The sequence below is a fragment of the Alligator mississippiensis genome, chromosome 6 (genome assembly GCF_030867095.1).
Source record: "Alligator mississippiensis isolate rAllMis1 chromosome 6, rAllMis1, whole genome shotgun sequence".
Taxonomy (NCBI): Eukaryota; Metazoa; Chordata; order Crocodylia; family Alligatoridae; genus Alligator; species Alligator mississippiensis.
The window spans coordinates 99,964,084-99,983,341 of NC_081829.1; the positions used below are offsets into that span (position 1 = coordinate 99,964,084).

The 19,258-nt window shown below is 47.0% G+C and overlaps 1 protein-coding gene across 14 annotated transcripts in view; it reads left to right on the forward strand.

Annotated features, from left to right (window-relative positions):
• Window positions 1-19,258, forward strand: part of BTRC (beta-transducin repeat containing E3 ubiquitin protein ligase) — a 144,426-nt gene that overhangs the window by 18,111 nt on the left and 107,057 nt on the right. For 6 of the 14 annotated variants that reach the window (XM_059730219.1, XM_059730220.1, XM_059730221.1 and 3 more), the window contains exons 2-3: window positions 2,364-2,432; window positions 17,460-17,567. The exons of 5 other annotated variants lie outside the window; for them this stretch is intronic. In XM_059730219.1, the coding sequence (XP_059586202.1) occupies window positions 2,364-2,432; window positions 17,460-17,567 (177 nt within the window). The remainder of the gene's footprint in view (window positions 1-2,363; window positions 2,433-17,459; window positions 17,568-19,258) is intronic. 3 more of the 14 variants (XM_059730223.1, XM_019499222.2, XM_059730222.1) reach the window with 2 other exon arrangements.

The window sequence follows — 19,258 nt, forward strand, 5'->3', positions numbered from 1 at the left end:
GTTTTATCGTGCTGAAAGGCAGCTCCAGGATGTGCTTCAGATAAATGTGGTTTTGAATAACGTTCCTACCAGATATTTGACACCAGGCATCGCTCCTGAAGTTTTTCAGAGCATGTAGGAATGTCAGGCCCCAGCCCCCCCATCCATGCTGGGGGCTGGGGTCTCTGCAGCACCCGCTTCAGCCATGCCCGTCCCAGCCATGATGAGTTGTGGTGGCAGCCCCGGCATGGGCTCCGGTCCCACTCTTTCGCACCACCGCTCATCCTGGTTAGGGCAGGCAGGTCCGGAACAGGTACTGCAGAGACCCTGACCCCCCACGTGGGGCAGCCCGGGACTGGGGCTGTTCACTCAGCCTGGGGCTCGGGCCTTCCCAGCAGCGGTGGGGGAAAGGCAGGACCCGGAGCCCATGGCAGGGCTGACTTGCGGCTCCTCCCTGCCACTGCTTCGTCCACCAGCGCCACGTCCAGGCTGCCCCGGGTCCCTGCATCCAGTGGGGGGGAAGCGAGGCGCTGCAGGGCAGCCCTGGCACCCACACCAGCGCGCCCATGCCAGCTCCCTGACCACCCGTGGCCCCATCCCACATAGGAAGGTTTGGTGAGTTGTTGCATGGGGGGAGGGAAGGGGTGCTGACCCAGCCCGCGACAACTCCCCAAAACTCCCCTTGTGGCCTATGGGCCCAAATAATTGTCCACCCCTCTATCTGAGGCTGAGCCGAGATTAGGATTTGGGAGACATTTCGTCCCAGCTATGCGATGCCTTTCCTGAAACACGTGATTTAGCACATTAAGCGCATGGCTGATGGAGAAGCTTTATAGACAGACATGGTAGTCATGTCCCCATGGCCATATCTGCTGAGCACCATCTTGGTTATTGGAACTGGCGTGTGATGGGGTTGTTGGCTCACAGGGTAAGATGAGCTACTGCTTTTGAAAGGTGTTTGAGGATTTTAATTTCCACCGAAGCCAACGGAAGGGACCCAGTGTTAATAAATCTCTTGTCAAAATGCTTAATGCATCTTCATCCTTGGAAGCCTTTAAGAGCAGGTGAGACAAACACTTCTCTAGGATGGTTTAGACAGGGATGACCCTGCCTTGAGCCAGGGGTGGACCTGACCTCCTGAACACCCTCCCAACCCTGCATTTCTGTGATCCTGGTCTTTGGGCTTGAGTCCAGGTGCGGGACTGGAGCTGGGCATGTTCTACACCTTGGGGTTTGGAAAACCATCAAGGATTAATTACCATTTTGGCCATAGTCTCCTCGGTGCAGCCTGGCCTTCTGCTCCACCCGTCTTCTTTCTCTAATATTACCAAGTTAGAAACTATTTGTTTAAGCTCAAGGACAATGTTGGTCCCAAAACAAAGGGGAACATACTGTCCTAATTAGGCTAGAAATTAGGTGGATGTTTCTGACCATTGGAAGAGTAAGGCCCTGGAACAGCCTCCCAGTAGGAGGAGTGGGGGCATGACTTCTCCAGCTTTAAAATAGAGATTGATAAATGTATGAACAGGATTATGTGATGTAGTTGCCATTGGTAACAAGGGACTGGACTCACGGGCCCAGACACTTCTTTCCAGTCCTGCATTGCTATGATTTCACTTATTTAATTTCTAAACCCCTCCTGCTTTGGAGTCCACTTGACTGCAATCTAATTTAGTGACAGGCTGCATTTTATCCTGTGCTCTGCGTATGTTTCTTGTCCGTTTGGAGTGTCCCATGCCCCCATAAAAATTGGACATTCGGCCTTTCCCTAAACTCTTATATTTACCACTGTTCAGTAGGGGCGGGAAACAGCAGTTGCACCCAGAATGTCAGGGAAGGGATTGTTAGTGTCCACAATTCAGAAATGTAATTATAAGCAGGTGAGTGCTAATATTTACCATCGTTCTGTGTACACTGGGGCTGTCTCTACCCCGGCATTTATCTTAATCTTCTAACCATTGCCCTGTGGCCTGTTCGGCTCCGCTGGGGGTAGCAGCTGTGGAAGCAGTAGTGTAACTGGCTGCTGGCATTTTGTCACTGAGGCATCACACCCTGCCCAGAGATGGAAATGCTAGTGACTGGTCTCTGCTGGTTCAGCACGGCTCCAGCGACGCAGGTCTTCATGCATTGACACGGGCTTTTTATTAGAGACGTTCCAGCATACTTCTGATGTAAAACGGTGAAAAATGTTTTCATTGTAAACATATCGCATCCTTAAGGCGACTGATAGCAGAGCAGCGGTCTCGCAGGTGTTGATTTTGGGACTGACGCTTTGCTCGTGTGGCTGGAAACCTCTAACGTGCTCAAAATCAGCCAGAAATTAGATTAGGTTAGCTAGGCCCAAATGTAAAAGGAGGTCTCTCTTTATGTCTATTCTCTCCTAGCCCCGAATACACATGCCCAAAGACGGATTCCAACTTACATCTTCTGGATACCAAGCATGGCTAAAGCAGGTTGGACTCTGTTCCTGTTTCTCATCTCTCGTGAGGGGTTGTGTCAGACACCTGTGCTTGTCTCATTAAGTAAAGTACATGTACAGTTCCAATGAAATTGCAGTGCCATGTAAGCTAATACCCTGCATCGTCGTGTACGTGTTTTGGTTTTTTTTGTACGTGTGCATGTTCTGTGTGCATCACCTTCTCCTCGCAAGCCTTACGAATTCACCCTTCTGTTTTGAACTTTGATTTGTAAGAATTGTCTGCAAGGGAAAGGGCTCGCATCACGAAAGGAGGTCTTCAACAGCCGCTCCAACTGCAGAATTAAAATGAGGCTTCAAACATAAGGCTATACGGTGGTGGTAATAATGGGAAGGCCAGCAGGTTAGTACACACGAGACTTGCATCTAGAGCCTAATTCAGATCTGATTGGGTGAAACCCGTTTGGACGTTTGCTCACATCACATAACCATCATGCAGTTTGACACAGTCTGACACTGTTGGGACTCCCTGCTCAGAAGTGGCCTATTGTTATATTACTTGGGCTATTATTAAAGGCCAATCTTTAGACGTCTCAACAGCCTAGCTCTCGCATTTGCTGTCAGCCTCTCACTTCCACGAGTGAAAAATTCCCCTCCAAAAAGCATCTTCCTAATTTACAGATTGCATGTATAGAGGTCTTCCTGGCACAGACCTCTTCCTGGGAGAACCCAGTGTCGACAGAGCTAGAAGTTGCCGTTTTTGTGGGAAGCCAGAAATGACTGTGTTGTTATGGCAATGGAAACATGGAAGCACACGGAAAAGCTGCATCCTGTTGTCGTGGTAACTAGGGTTGTGAAAATGATGAAGTGGGGTGTTGAAAGGATCCGAGCCGTTACAAACCCAGGAGGAAGAAAGAGCCAAGTCCGTTGTGTTGGGTGGCGGGGAGGGGAATAAACTGGGATCAGTTTATGACTGGTCTGAGTGGAGTTACTGATGCCTTTCTATGAGGAATAACTGAGGACTTGTTCCTCCAAGGTGCTTAGTGTCCTTCACTCCCACTGATTTCAGTGGGGCTGAATGGTCCCAAGCGCTGAAAGAGTGAATGGGGAACAACAAGTTTTGGTGGTCTTGGTAGATTTATAGTACATTGCAGATGCTCTATTTATGTGGCCGCCTCTCATTCTCCTTAATCCTCTGCAGGAGTGAAGGGAAGCTAGGATATGGAGGCTGATGCTTTCTTGATTTAAACATCTGCTGGATCTCAACTCCGCAGTCCATGTCTGGTGTAACAGCTCTGGTTTGTCGACCAACGGGGCACTGCATCCATTTTTTTCTTCGCTGGTGGGCTGGGCAATAGGGAGAGGGTAGCATGGGTTGTTCCTGAGGTCGGCCTGCTTCCATTTTTACTTAAATGATGTGCCTGTGCTCCGAGCCACGTGGAAGGGGTACATGTTGTACCTGACGGGCACACACAAAGTAACCGTGCTCAGTATGCGACCTGGCCACGTGGAGACTTCTACACTGGGACACAAGCAGAACAAAACATCATATTTAGCAGAATCGGCGTGCACGGCCAGCATCCTTCCCATTCAGTTTGCTAATAAGCAGCTACCTCTCAAGTCTTGCATCTCCTTATTGCATGACTTCAGTGAAGTTGCCAGCCTGCACTGGTGACACCCAAACCTATTGTCATGGAAATTGCGTTGAATTTGGAACAGCACCGCTAGGATTTCACCAAGGCAGGGTGGCTTGTCTTTTGTTGAGACAGTAATAGTTTCGGTAAGCAGCAGAGACGGTAGGAGCAAGGCGAAAGTTAAACGGGTTTGGTTTGAGGTTACATGTAAAAGCTTGCCTTGTTTGAAAAGTCCATTAAAAGCCGGGTTTTTTGAGGCAGGCTCACTTTTGTTAAGAAAAAAGAACCACCTACGTATTCACCCAAAGAGAATGGAGCAGTGTTTGTGCTTTTAACAGGTTCTCCGGTAATGATTCTTTTCCTCGGTGTAGCCGAGTATTGATCTGCTGCCTGGCTTGCACACAACGTGAGAAGTATCCCCGTAACACAATGTATTCATGTGGCCTAAAAGCACTTTATATTACAAATGAGGTGGAGGAAGATGGAGTTCTGCAAGACTGGACACATACTATAAATATCCATAAAACTGACAATTTTATCTAAAAACCGGGCTGGCTAGATTTGCATATTTTCAGCCCGCTTAAATTGGAGCTAATCGTTGAACACTACCTGAGCATGGGTCGCCCACACTCATGCCATTACCCTCTGCCCTTTAATAGCAGGTTTTTATATTTAATGTTGCTGTGCGGTAGTGGAGAGCTAGATTATGTACATACGTGGGCTAGAGGAAATGCAATACGGATGACCAGAAAGACAGGTTGGCTTCAAAAATAGGCTTTTCAGTAATTTGTAAAGCTCAATTTTCTCTCTGCTTCCTGTGAGTTTATCCCTTGGAAAAAAAAACCAGACACTTGCAATTCTTGTGTCAAGTCCCGGTCTTGATTTAAACTTGTCCTCCAAATTGCACCATTGCGTTTTCATCAGTCGGCAACGTCCTGTCCTCTTGGTGTTGACCTTTTTCGAGGATTATCTTAAATTGGTTTCTAGAAGCAAAGTTTTAATGTGCATATAAATATGATCAGTGGAAATGTCTTATTCCCGTTCCTCTTGCCATACAGATACTGTATGATTTAAATCAAGCTGTGAAGTCAGGCAAATTAAGCTCTTAATTGGCTGAACAACCTACAAAGCACTACTTTGATTAACGCAAATACTGGGTATTGATCTCTCAGCGAGGAAATTTAGAGTTAAAACTGACCCTGGGACTTCAGAGGTACCATTAGGTGCTTTAGGTATTGTATCGCATCGGATACGTAATATAACGCACTCATCTGAGCCTCCCTGCCTCCCACAGTCCCTTGCAGTAGGATTTTTAGAGTCAAGTTATAAACCTGTAAAAATGTTTTATACTGGAAATTCTGGTGCTACCTTAACTAGATTGGTGCCAGCAAAGGCCAGTATAATCGAACAAGGCAGTTGAGATATTAATGGGCTGTACTTCAGTCAAGTCAGCTGGAAAACTGGGTATAAAAACCAGGACATTGGTGAAAACCAGATTCTTCCATTAGAGCTGAGTGTTTGTAGAAGAAGTGTTGGGAATCTAGAGATATTTTGTCATATTGTCACTTGGCATTGCTTCCTTACCTTGAGAAAGGCGTACTCTGCATTTCCAATGGGTTCAGAGAGACTTTAGATTATTTGAAAATTAAAATGCATGCACTGATTTCTTGGGAGGGAAGTTAAAATAATCTTTCTACACACAGCTCATTAATAATGCTTGGCATTTATATAGTACTTGGAGAATGTAAAGTGCTATGCAAACATTTAAGTAGTCCTCAAACCGCTCCTGTGAGGTAGGTGCACAACATAACGATAATCCCAAGTGATTGCATAGAATTATACAAAATTGGAGACAGTAAAGACTAATAAATCATCCAGTTCATCTCCCCACTACTGCAGGATTTTTCCCTACAGTACATAATTTGGGAGCTTTAGAGTCAGCCTATGCAGATTCCCCAAGCGGTGGGTTTTTGTCCTGCCCTTGGGAAACCCTTCTTTTCATACAGCCTCCGTGCTTTCAGATCCTGCAGTTGGAGCGCTTCGGCTTCTGTTCACCATTCATTTAATTTCCGTGTCATCTTGTCTGTCATCTTCGGTGACTCCGCAGGCCCTTATTGCTGTAGGATCCGAGTGCTGCGCTGCCTTTGTAATATTAAATCCTCATTCCTCTTTGAGTCAAGGTGATGCTCAGATGGTCAGAGAAATAATAAGTGACTTGCCCAAGGTTTCCTTGAAAATGTTTCCTATCAGAGTCAGGAATTAAACTTAAGTCTGCTGTGTCTAGGGTTAGCTCCTAACCTGTAGGCCATCCCTTCCTTCCGCTGTTCTGGTCATATACTAGGATTTCCAATCCTAACGGTGTTAATGAACTTGCCCTGTGTTTCCTCCTTGGTGCAGCGGGCTTCTGACTGAGACTTAGGTTCTCCTGTAATATAAATAGCAGAACAGACGGTAAGGGTACAGCACCAACAGCCGGGCAATTAGTACTTAACACGTCTCATGCTGGCAAGGCAAAGAAAGGCATCCCGGGTTAGTGCCAAATGGAAAGAACCCACAAGTGTGAGGGGCACGGGAAATGCATGGAGGTATTGGTAGGAAAAGAGGAGAAATGGGAGGCATATGACAGTAGTGATGGAGAGGCAATTATGTACAAGAAGGGAGAAACAGAGGCAAGCTGTGAAGGTCCGGCAGGTTTGGGGTTGGGACTTAGCAGTGGTTGTGCGTTCCCTTTTTGGGAAGGCTAATCTTTTTTGTATCAGCTTGATTACAAAACCTCGATCTAAAACTTTCAGATACGTTTCGTGCTGTAGATCTCACTAAGGAAAAGTGCAGAAGGCTGCTTTTAATGAGTCAGAGTAGTAGTAGTATTTAGATTTATGCAACCGCTCTATTAATGTCCTATTTTGGATATCTGTATGAAAGCCTTTACATGCAGTACCTTCGACGAAGCAGATGGCTTCTGCATTGGTAAGCTCCACAGAGGCGCGCGGTGATATTTATGCCCTGCTCCTCTTCATGGAAATGGGAGGATTCACCGATGACAAAGTGGAAGTCCCAGAGGAAATGTCAGGTTATGACACTGACACTTCCTTGGATTTCAAGAATTAATATGTAGGACTTCTGGAGGAGGTTGTGGTCTCTACAGGGTCAGGGTCATCAAGCACTGGGTTAACCGGGAATCTTGTGCATATTCCAGCTGGGAGTGCTGGCTTCAGGTGGGGAAAAACTTCTGCATATCTAAAACCGATCCCTCACAGGTAAGGAAATCCTTGGGTAACGTGCAAAGTGGATTTATTCAGGGAATTAGCTTAATGAACTTGCAATCCCAATGCAGTCTCTTCTGGAAAGTTATGATCAGCAGTGGAGGTACAGGAGGACTGGAGAGGTTGATTGACTACAGAAGTTCAGAAATGGTTTAGAACAACCACATCGAAAAGACACAGCTGGGGGAATAATTTCATGATGGATTGTGTAGACGAGCTTACCAAATTTACTGTGAGCTTTTGGTTGGCATGAAAGAGAAACTGGGACTCTCGCAACCGAGTTCAGTGATCAGTGACCCGGTAAGAAGTCCAGTTGATGCCCAAAGTCAGTTAAAAGTGGGAGGCTGCCATCTCTGAATGTTGCTGGCAACAGGACCAGTGTTTTTATAAATAAAGAAATATATTGTTGCCCTCTGGGTTTTAATTTTCTCCTGGGAAATGGTGGAAATGCTAAAAGTCCCTTAACTGGGGTAGCACTAAGGTTTTCATTGCGATTTGGCAATGAAGGAGAAGCACGAAGCCCCTTTTATTAATAACCCATGAAAGCATTTGAAAATATTCGGGCCAAAGATGTGAATGCGTTCGTGGTCATTTAGAAATTCAGAGCGGCCCCGGTTATGATAGCGGCTGCTTTCCAGTTCTGCAGGCCTCTGAGGCAGGATCAATCAGCTAGGGCTGGCAATTTGAGGAAGCCGTAGTTCCCTCTTTGTTTTATAGCTTTAAACTTAACAATAGCATGCTACCAGAAAGACACTGACTAAGCAAATCCGAATGATCTTTTTTGGTGAAAACCCCCCTGTTTAAAATAACTTCAGAGCACAGCAGCCTGGGTTAGTGAGAGAATGTCAGCTGTAATTATAAATTTCCTGATTTTGTTTTTGGCTTAATTAAGATCTGTAGTTGTAGGGGGGGAATTCTTCCCTTTTATATTTTTCTTATTTCCAAACAAAAGCGGAAAAAAAACTTTTAGAGAAAGTTATAAAAGTATTAATTTGCTTTGGGCCATTCTAGTCTCTTCGGTAAATTCATAATTAGGCATGGGTTTTTTTTTTTAAATGTGTGTTCTGGTCTCTCAGGTATATAACTGCTCCATAACTGGTAAATCTGTATTCATATGTTAGTGTTTTTAAAGGCATATTATTTACACAATTCACTGAAATGGCTCCTTTGGAAGCTGGGTGACTCTCTCAAGTAATTATGTCTTTAGTATGCCTAGTATCCACAGTTAAAAAAAAATCGAAATTCAGGGAAGTAGAACTTACTGTTCATTCAGGGTTTTTTCTTTTTTTGCGGAATTTTAAGAAAACGCTATATTGGCCTTGCCCTGCACCCCGTCCCCTCCCCAAGATGTGTAGAGCATATGATGAGGTGCGTGCCAAATGCAGTTTATTTTTAGCATGGGTATTTTTAAGTCATCGAACACTAGAAACTCCTTGTTTCTTTTCCAGCGTTCACATTTTTTTGTTTCGTTCAAAGCATGTGCACGCGTGCATGTTTACTTACGTGTGTGTGTGTGTGTATGTGCATGCGTTGGGAGAGGCTACAAGAACGACGACGGTTCGCAGGCTGAGGATTTGTATGTCACCTTGAAGTCCAAGTATCGGTAGACACCGTCCCCTGAGCACACCATTTTCTAATGCAAACACCAACTGATTCGTATTGGCATGTTCCATATAACGAGCTCATTTCAGTGGTGACACAATGTGCAAATTGCACACGGAGTGCAAATGTCAACTCGGTATAAATTGCACTCTGGCATTGTTGGTCCCTCCAAGTACAGGGACAAAAGGTGCAGTTGAGCAGCTCTGCAATCCTGTGACTCTCTGTTCCCATGCTTTTCCGATGATCTTTGATGAGTTTTTTTAAAACAAGGAGAATGTCAAGAATTCCCCTGCCCCCACCCAGGAAATCCCAAGTCATTTAGCCATCTGCTGTCTATCGTGGTGTCAACAGAATCAGGGTAGCAATGCCCCTGTGACCACTTCCATCTCTGCGTGCGTGGCTGGCATAACCTCGCCCAGGACACGGATCCTAAGCCCCATTTCCTGCCTTTTTATTTTTAAAATGCATACAAGCAATGATACTTCCAGAAGGGGTGTCGCGCAGGACTCGCACAGATTGTAGGTGGCCAAAGGCCTCGCAATACTCCTACATGCAAAGTGACATCTTTTCATAGAAATGAGGGGCGGAGAGAGATTTTTTTTTGGTCACAGCTAGTCTAGTCCCAACAGGTACGGATGGGGATGTTATTCTACAACAAGTCTCCATTGTGTTTTTTCACTCCTGGTTTACGTGAGTCAGGAGCTAGGACTTCCACTGCTTTGGGAGAAGTCACATCAGTCATGCCTAGATGGACTTCACAGTCCCTCTCCCTCTTCCTTCTGCTTCAGCTTTCCTTAAGTTAGTCTTATTTCATTCCCCTTTGATCCCTGCTGGGCCAAATGGAACAATTCCCCTGTCTCCTTAGTGTTACTCATAAAATCATAGAAAATGAAGGTTAAAGGGACCTCAGGAGGTCACGTCTAGTCCAACCCCTGCTCAGAGCAGGACCAGCCCCAACCACATCATCCCAATGGGATGCACCTGAGGGAGTTGCAGAGCCACTGGCCATCATCTTTGAAAACTCATGGTGATCAGGAGAGGTCCCAGGTGATTGGAAAAGGGCAAACATAGTGCCCATATTTAAGAAAGGGAAGAAGGAGGATCCAAGGAAGTACAGACCAGTTAACCTCACCTCAGTCCCTGGAGAAATCATGGGGGAGATCCTCAAGGAATCCATTGCTAAGCACTTTGAGGAGAAGAAGGTGATCAGGAAGAGTCGTCGTGAATTCACCGGGGCAAGTCATGCTGGACCAACCTGATGCCTACTACGAGGGGGTGGCTGGCTCTGTGGATGTGGGAACACCAGTGGATGTGGTGTACCTGAATTTTAGCAAGGCTTTTGATACTGTCTGCGGGTGAGCTAAGGAAGTACGGGCTGGATGACTGGACTGTGAAGGGGATAGAAAACTGGCTGGAGCATCGGGCTCAGAGGGTAGTAATCAATGGCTCGATGTCTAGTTGGCAGCCGGTATCCAGTGGAGTGCCCTGGGGTCGGTCCTGGGGCCGGTTTTGTTCAATGTCTTCATCTACAACCTGGAAGATGGGATGCGGTGCACCCTCAGCAAGTCTGCAGATGACACCAAGCTGGGGGATGTAGTAGATACGCTGGAGGGTAGGGCTAGGATTCGGAGTGACCTGGACACACTGGAGGACCGGGCCAAAAGAAATCCCGTGAGGTTCAACAAGGACAAGTGCAAAGTCCTGCACTGAGGAGGGAGCGATCCCCTGCACCGGTGCGGGCTGGGGGTGACGGGCTGGGCAGCAGCTCTGCAGAAAAGGACCTCGGGGGACAGGGGGCAAGAAGCTGAACAGGAGCCAGCAGTGTGCCCTTGGTGCCAAGAAGGCGACCGGCATCCTGGGCTGCATGGGCAGGAGCGGGGCCAGCAGATGGAGGGACGTGATTCTTCCCCTCTTCAGCACTGGGGAGGCCACATCTGGAGTCCTGTGTCCAGCTGTGGCCCCCACTACAGAAAGGATGTGGACACATTGGAGAGAGTCCAGTGGAGGGCAATGAAAATGGTTGTGGGCTGGGGGACAGGACTGGTGAGGAGAGGCTGAGGGAAATGGACTGATTGAGTCTGGAGAAGGGAAGACCGAGGGGGATTGACTAGCAGCCTTCACCTCCCTGCAGGGGGGCTGCAAAGAGGACAGAGCTGGGCTGTTCTCAATGGGGGCAGATACAGGACAAGGAGCAATGGGCTCAGGCTGCAGCCAGGGAAGTTGAGGTTGGATATTAGGAAAGCAATTCTTCCGAGGAGGGTGGTGAAGCACTGGACCAGATTACCCAGAGCGGTGGTGCAGTCTCCATCCTTGGAGGTGTTTAAGACCTGGCTAGACAAAGCCCTGGCTGGGATGATGCAGTTGGGGCTGGTCCTGCTTGGAGCAGGGAGTTGAAATGGATGTGACCTCCTGAGCTCCCTTCTAGCTCTCACTATCTACGATTCTGTCCCAGCCAAGGCTTTGTGTAGCTGAGTTTTCAAAACCTCCAAGGATGGAGAGACTGCCACCGTTCTGGGGAGCCTGTTCCAGTGCTTTACTATCCTCCTCCTGAGAGAGTTTTTCCTAATATCCAACCTCAACTTCCCTTGCTGCAACTGGAGCCCGTTGCTCCTTGTCCTGTCGTCTACCCCCACTGAGAACAGTCTCTCCCCGTCCTTTTTGTACCGTCCTACAGGCAGTTGAAGGCTGCTAGATAGCGATCATATTCTGTCTCTACGTGCCTTCCTAATGACTGTGTTGGGAGATGGGAAAACATGTCTAGGTTTTTCTCAAGGTTAGGAGAATCCGCAATCACTTAGGTACTTAAAATGTAAGAACTCGAATCACAGGGCCCTGTACTAGAGGTGAATTAAACTTTGAGGGGCTTGGTCTGGTCTTAGATGCAGAAGAGAGATTCTTGTTCAACCCTGTTATTTTCTACGGGTTGAAAATGCAGAATAAGGAGATCTGGATTTTGTATTTTAGCTTTGCTGCTAACTTGAGAGTGAGCAGTCATCACATTACCCCTCCTAGAAAATGAAAGGTATTATAGCAGTCCTGTGGGTGCACAAATGGCAGAGCAGTGGATGCAGTATTTAAAACCTCCACTCCAGATTGCTGTGCCTCTCACTGGTGTCTTTAGGACACTTCCATTTTCATCTTTATGCAAGGACTCTAGTCCCGTAACAATATCTCTCACCAGCGTTGATGCCCTTTGATAGACTTTGTGGAAATCTGCAACACTACTGTATTCCTAGACAGCATCTATAAAAATGCTATCATCGATTTCTTTTTTCATGCTATAGCAAATTCAGATTTTCATTGCAACAATTTCTTTACGCGCCGTATTGATCAAATATAACGGTAGTAGTAAGGCCCATTATGTGTTTGTTCTAGGAGGGGATGCATTTCTGACTTCTAACAAAATACACTAAAATAATATGATGTGACGTCTGGTACTGTGTACCTACTGCAGGGACACAGAAGAGAACAAATTTGATATAACAGGACTGGTGAGAGCTTTTTCTGTCAAGGTAAAGCATTGTCATCAGTGCTTAAAACCTGGCAGAGAGAAGACAAAGAGCAGGAGTAAACAGTCAGTTTTTGCCATTGGAAAAGGTTTAACTGGAATTTATATTGGGCCTGGTTTTGTGCTTAATATATTAATACTTGGCAAGAGGTATGAACAAAACAATAATCTAGGTCAGGCAAAGTTGAAGAAGACTGAGGATTACCAGGACTGACTGGAGTTAAGTAAATGGATTTCATGATAGCAAATGAAATGCAGCGTTGATAAATATGAGATAAGGTCTGGACTGAATAATTTAAATGTATTTGTTGCTGCGTTCAAAATGCGCGTTTATTGGGTCAGGGAAAAATATCTTCAGTGCCCTTGGAGAGGCTCAATAAAACCTGGACTCCACCGCATACTGGTTGGAAACACGTAGCGTGCGGAGAATGGGCGTTGAGAGAGACGGTGAGCAAAAAGGGATGTGATGGGGCTATCCGAAATAGCACGTGCTCTCGAGAAGGCAGATATAGCACTCCTCTATATCCTTAACCTAATACAGGAGCGAAGGGGGTGTACAAACAGAGTCGGTGTAAAACTCATCAGAGGAAGCTGTATAACCTGATAAGAGGAACTCCTAATTAGCCGGTGACTGTCTTTCCCATAACGTGCAAAAGAGTCCAGCAGGGTTGCGGGAAGAATTAGACGTTTTCTATTACATGTTATATTAGGGAGGATATAAACTCGTGCTTCCGAGGCTAGGCCGACCACAATGTGTTAGGGGCTAAAAACAAACAAGCCAACCCTGTCTTGCTGAGTTTCTTCGGTTACCAGCAGTGGTTTTCGGTGTTTTGTGCCTGGCTTCTGCCGGGGGGGGTCTCATGGGTCTGACCTGAACCCACATTTTCCACGCCTCCCGTGCGGGAGCGTGTTTCTGCCAGCAGCAGAGGCCTGGGAACAGGGACTTCATTTCTCTTCCTGGCTGTGTTATAGGCTTGCTCTGTGGCCTTGGGTAAGACACTTCTTCATCTATAAAATGAATATAACGGCCTCACATGTGTTGAGGCTTATTAATTTTTGTAAAGCACTCTGGGGTCCCAAAGTTGTCACACAAGTCCAAGTCCTAATCAAATGACAGAAGCGGAGAGCCGCTGCCAGGGGTTAGGCCCAGTGCTTTGACTGCAGCCAGATGGGAATACTGGCATTCCCATCTGGCCGCAGTCAAAACTCGTAGTGCTTTTTGCATCCATTTTGATTTAAAAAAAGAAAGAAAGAAAGAAAGGGTGTAGATTGACACGGGTTCAGGAGAGGATTTTGTCGCTCTGTTTTCAAATCGGAAATGCCGAGGCCAGCCCCTTGTTTGTGGAGCTGTCAGGACAAAAGCGAGCGTTTGACACGCAGCGTGCTCGGTGGCTGGGGATGGGGAACGCTGAGATTTTCAGAGATCAGGCTGTAAATGAAGTTGTTCTGTTGGGTCACTCATCTGATTTACACACAAGCTGTTTCTATTGAAGCACCTGGGGCCTTTTGTTCGAGCTTGTGAATAAGCTTCTTTCAGTCACCAATTGTAATTTAGAGTCTCTGCTTCTTTGAAAAGATAGAAAGTAAGTACAGGAGTGACATTTCCCCCTACTGAGCGCACCTTTGGTCTTTTAAAGACAACAAATCTTGATTTATTTATTTATTTATTTATTTATTTATTTATAAATCAACATTGGATCTCTAGCAGTAATATAAATCTTGTTATGAACATGAGAGAAATCCTAGCTGACTGGTTCAAGAGCCAGGCGAGGAACCAGTTATTTTTTATTGTCTATTCTCTTTTGGGCTTGAAATGATATTAACCTACTAGATTGCATAGGTAAGTAAGTAAATGTGGATTAGCTGCCAGGGCTCTATGAAATGGATGTCTAACATCCCCTTCCCTGGATAGCGGCAGCTTCAGAGGAGAGAAGGAGGATTTCCGTGTCTTTTTTACAATGGAGAGAGTCCAGACTTTTCCAATCCATAGAAAACGAGGGTTGGAAGGGACTTCGTCTGGTCCAAGCAGGGCTGCCCCCACTAAACGTACGTGGCAGTGCAATATGCACCCCTTTTGCAACAGGAAGAAGTGTTTGCTTTCTGCTTCATGTGCTCGGATTTGGTTCCTGACGTCCATGGCAGTAGAGGACTATCTCGGGTCCCCTGACCCCCCTTGTCCTTCCTGCCTAGTGCGGGGGGCTGGACCCGATGGTCGGGCAAGGTCCCTTGCAGTCCGTGACACTGTGAACCTCTCGTGCCGTGTTAGGAAAAATAAGGGGTTAAAGTATAGTTGGTCCAGGAAATGTATGAGAAGAATAGAGGTAGACAGAGTGAGCTGAGCAGTTGGGTATGCTGGCTAAGCAGCCTTCGGCTCTGTGCGATACTTGGACCCCTCTCTAATGGTGTGGTTTAAATCTCTAGAGCAGTGCTCTTCAACCTGTGGTCCACAGACCATGTCTAAGGGGTCCACGAAAGGTGACTACAATCAGTCAACAGGATGTGAATACCCATGCTTACCGTTCAAAGGGGTCCGCACCTCCATTCAAAACTTTTTAGGGGTCCGCACATGAAAAAAGTTGAAAACCACTGCTCTAGATAGTTGTGTAAAATGCCCACTTCTCAGCTCCTCTACTCTGGGCTTCTTATAGTTTTTTTGTTATTCCACTTAACAGGGCAGCTTACAGCGTCAACTGTACTAAGTGGGTTGGAGAGCAAGATGGAAACGTTTATCCTTGCTTTAGTGCCTTGGCACCATAGCTAATCTCCTCGTTCCTATGAGCACTTTGACCAAACGGATCCAGTGAATAGGGGACCCGGCCGAACACACGGGCTTAAACCGATTTAAATTAGCATATCAAAAACATGACAAATGCTTAAGCAAATATATGCCTTCCGCCCCTGTTGGTTTTTGAGCTAGGGTTGCTCGGCTGCTATGGTGATAAGAGCTTTATAAATAGTTATAAAGTAGGGTTTTTTGCCTGGGGGAAGATAATTGGGATTTCGAGTTCTTTTGTGTGTGGGAGGGAAGCATTGTCTGGTAGGTTAGAGCAGCAGACGAGGAAGCGTGACTCAGGTTTCAGCTGCTTGCTGCAATACCCTGGCAATCATTCTCGCTCCGTCTTGCCTATCAGGAGGGCTAATCTCTCTACCCAGCGTGGGGTTGGAGAGGTTTAACGTTGAAGGAGTAGGACTTCTCGGATTCGAGGCTTTGCGTGAAGAGAAGAGTTGATGAAACGGAGGTGAGATTACATTACAGTAACAGACGCTCCTCATGCAGGTGTTCACAGATGATGTGCTTTGGTGAATTTTTCAAATATGACTTATTTTTGGAGGAGGAGCATCGGTTGGAGCAATGTGTACTAGTGACGTGGACTAACAGTGCCTAACGGCAGTTTGGTCCAAGTGGTAGCAAATTGTGGACCAGATAAAAGCCATCTTCTTTCTGCCCGTTCCAAGATTAACAAATCAGCAGTGTGCCCTTGGTGCCAAGAAGGCTACCGGCATCCTGGGTGCATTGGCAGGAGCGGGGCCAGCAGATGGAGGGCAGTGATCCTTCCCCTCTATTTGGCACTGGGGAGGCCACATCTGGAGTCCTGCGTCCAGCTGTGGGCCCTACTACAGAAAGGATGTGGACACGTTGGGGAGAGTCCAGCGGAGGGGAATGGAAATGGTTGTGGGCTGGGGGACAGGACTGGGGAAGGGACCTGGGCTGATTTAGTCTGCAGAAGAGAAGACCGAGGGGGATGGAATAGCAGCCTTCACCTCCCTGCTGGGGGGCTGCAAAGAGGATGGGGCTGGGCTGGGCTGGGCTGATCTCAGTGGGGGCAGACGACAGGACAAGGAGCAACGGGCTCAAGCTGCAGCAAGGGAAGTTGAGATTGGATATTCGGAAAACCTTTCCCACTTGGAAGGTAGTAAAACACTGGAACAGATTATCCAGAGAGGTTATGGTCTCTCCTTCCTTGGAGGGTTTTAAGGCCTGGCTAGACAAAGCCTTGTCTGGGATGATGTAGTTGGGGTTGGTCCTGCTTGGAGCAGGGGTGTGGACTAGATGTGAGGTCCCTTCCACCCTCATTTTCTATGATTAGCCCCATAACTCCCACATATTCAATTAAAGCTCAACTTGCAACTCCTCCCAAAGCAGCAGAAAAAGTGGCCCAAAACGCAGCTGCCATCTCATACCCATTCCAGCTGTCCCTTCCACTCGAATTTCCTTCCAGCCCCCTACCACTTAAAAAAGGCTTAATATGATGTGGGGGTGCAGACATGAATATAGTGGTTTGAGATTTCATGTAGCTAATCTGTCACATCCTACCATTTTCATAAATAGGTGCCCATTTAAAATGTATCAGCATTTCACCACCAGTAGCAGTTACAGCATCAAAAAATCGGGTAAGAACAAGTTGGCTGTCAGAGCACAGCCATATTTTTAACCTTGTCAGTACTTGCATTTTTGAACAACCATGAGCAGTTGCTGCTGTTTTCCTTCTTTCAGCGGCCTGGCCCCTTTGGTGCACGAGATCCGTTTGGAAAGGTGAAGTCTGCTGTATTAACTACTTTGCAATTAGCAGCAGAACAAGTAGGAGGGCCGAACTCTTGCAAACCGCCTCTAGGCAACTACTGGCCTTCCTTGCCTTATCCCACCCTCTCGGGGGGCAGGAAACAAACCCGCCGCACCTTTGCTCTCCTCGCCGGCACTCGATGTGCTATTCTTTTTCCTTGCAGAATCATTCGCTGTGATGCGTGTTAGGTGGAAACAAAAGAGGGCCGGTTAATTGGAAAGAAGTCAGTTTCTTTAATACACGCGCCCACGCTAATGCAAAACGTTGACTGACGGTCTCGGACCATCATGTCTTCCCCTCCCCTTTTTGCCACTGGCATCTCTAAACTCCCGTGCGGGGCCAGACGGATCAGGGATGTGTGTTTCTTGAGGATGTTTCAGCCTTTAAGGCCAGCTGGAGTTCTGTTGCTGCCGTTCAGCTAAGCCTTGAAAGATCCTGTAATCTGTGCCATCCTGTCTCATACAGTCCCATCTCATAGTTGTCCTTTCTCTGCAGTGCTCTATGCCCAGATCTCTGTGGCTGGGCTGCTCCAGCCTGGCGGACAGCATGCCCTCGCTGCGATGCCTGTATAACCCAGGGACTGGCGCACTCACAGCTTTCCAGGTACTTTCTGTCTCTCTTTTTCCTCTCTCCTGTGTGTGTGTGTGTGCGCGTGTGTGTGTGTCTGCTTCTTGCTCTCTCTTGCTTATATCCATTTATTCTGCTCCGTACTGTGTGCTTTCCTCACGTCATTCAAAAGTCCTCCAGTAATTAACCTCATCTCATGTAGATTCTGAGCAGATCAGTCCAGGGGCATTTTCATTACATTGATTTAATATAATAATTTTGCCAAACTTGGCCAGATACCATCAACTGTGCCGTGCCATTGGTCCTCAGGTGTACCAAAAGCATACCGCTGACATCCAGCAAGCATTCGTGGCAAACAGTGTGCATCGTCGCCTGTGATCCCAGCTTGTATTCAGCAATTGCATTAACTTTTCTGTCCATATTTTCCTTACACAAGAAGATGGTGGTGGGGTGATGCGGTGCCATGAGAGCCGATGCCCTGCATTCATATATTTCGATTGGATTTGTTAGCAGTAACCCAGGAACTTCGGTTATAGAAAATTAAAACACACATAAGTTAATAAGAAGCCAAAAAAGCAAATTTATTTTGCTTTGTGCTCTGAAGGCTGCCAGATTCAGACTGAGCTGCCAAGGTCATCTAGTTCAGCCCCAGGGAACAGGGGACTGGACTAGACGACTCTTCCAGCCCTATAATCTTACAGCATGTTTCACCAGGCCAGTGGTGTTCAAGTGTGGCCTCAAATAACCAGTCTGTCCTACTCAATTTTGGTTGCCGTTTATATGGGGTAAAGGACGATAGGCAGCCATTGGATTTTCAGGTCCCAGGCCGTTCCAGTTTGCTGAGTTTTATGTAGATGCAAATGGAAAGGGAATGCAGACTCGAGCACGGGGATTCACACTGGACTCCAAGAAAGCAGACAACTGATTTGGCCCAAGCCAGGGCCTTCAGGCAGCACATTGCAACTCAAGCCTCAGGGTTCACAGCGGCATGGATTATTTCAGGGTCAACTCTAGAGCCGAGAGGCTGGCATCTCCAGGTTGGTGGTAGCCAGCAGGGCTTTTCGGCAACATGGCTTGATGGTCCAGGGTCAGTGACTGACCCCGAACCTCTCAGAAATCCTGAAATGTTTTTGACTCGTCGCTCTACCTCTCCAGAAGCCGTGTGCAAGACATTTGTGTCTTATTTTGGGTCTGGTTTCCTGCTTCCAGGACTGGCAGGATGAGGAAGTGCTGTGGAAGCAATGTTCTCAGTCCCAGCGGAGGCTTAAGTGTCTTGCATCATTTAGCAGCAGCCCTTCCAGCTGACCTAGCACTAGCACCGATGGACTCTGGAAGGTGTCCTGTCAGTCCTTCTTGGCTAAGCAACCTCCTTGCAGCGCTTTCGGGAGGGGAGGGGAGGGGAGGGGAGGGGAGAGGACTTTCTATCGAGGAGAGCTTGGGAGCAGAGCAGGATGTAGCATCCTACTCATCCTCCTGGTTTGCACACTCAAAGTGAATCAGGTGGGCCTCATTTTTGGGCTGTCCACTGATAAAAGAATTTCAAGCTTCTTAAACTGGTTTAAGAGAATAGTTTGTGCAAAGCAAAGCAGTTAGCCCACCCGCTCCTCTCTTCCTGCTTCCTGTTGTTTTTGATGGCATTTATATTTCCTTGTTTCAGTTAAAAGAAAGAAAAAAGCCCTACCTTTTCCATAGAAGAAGGGTGTTTGTACCTGAAAGCTTGCAAAGAC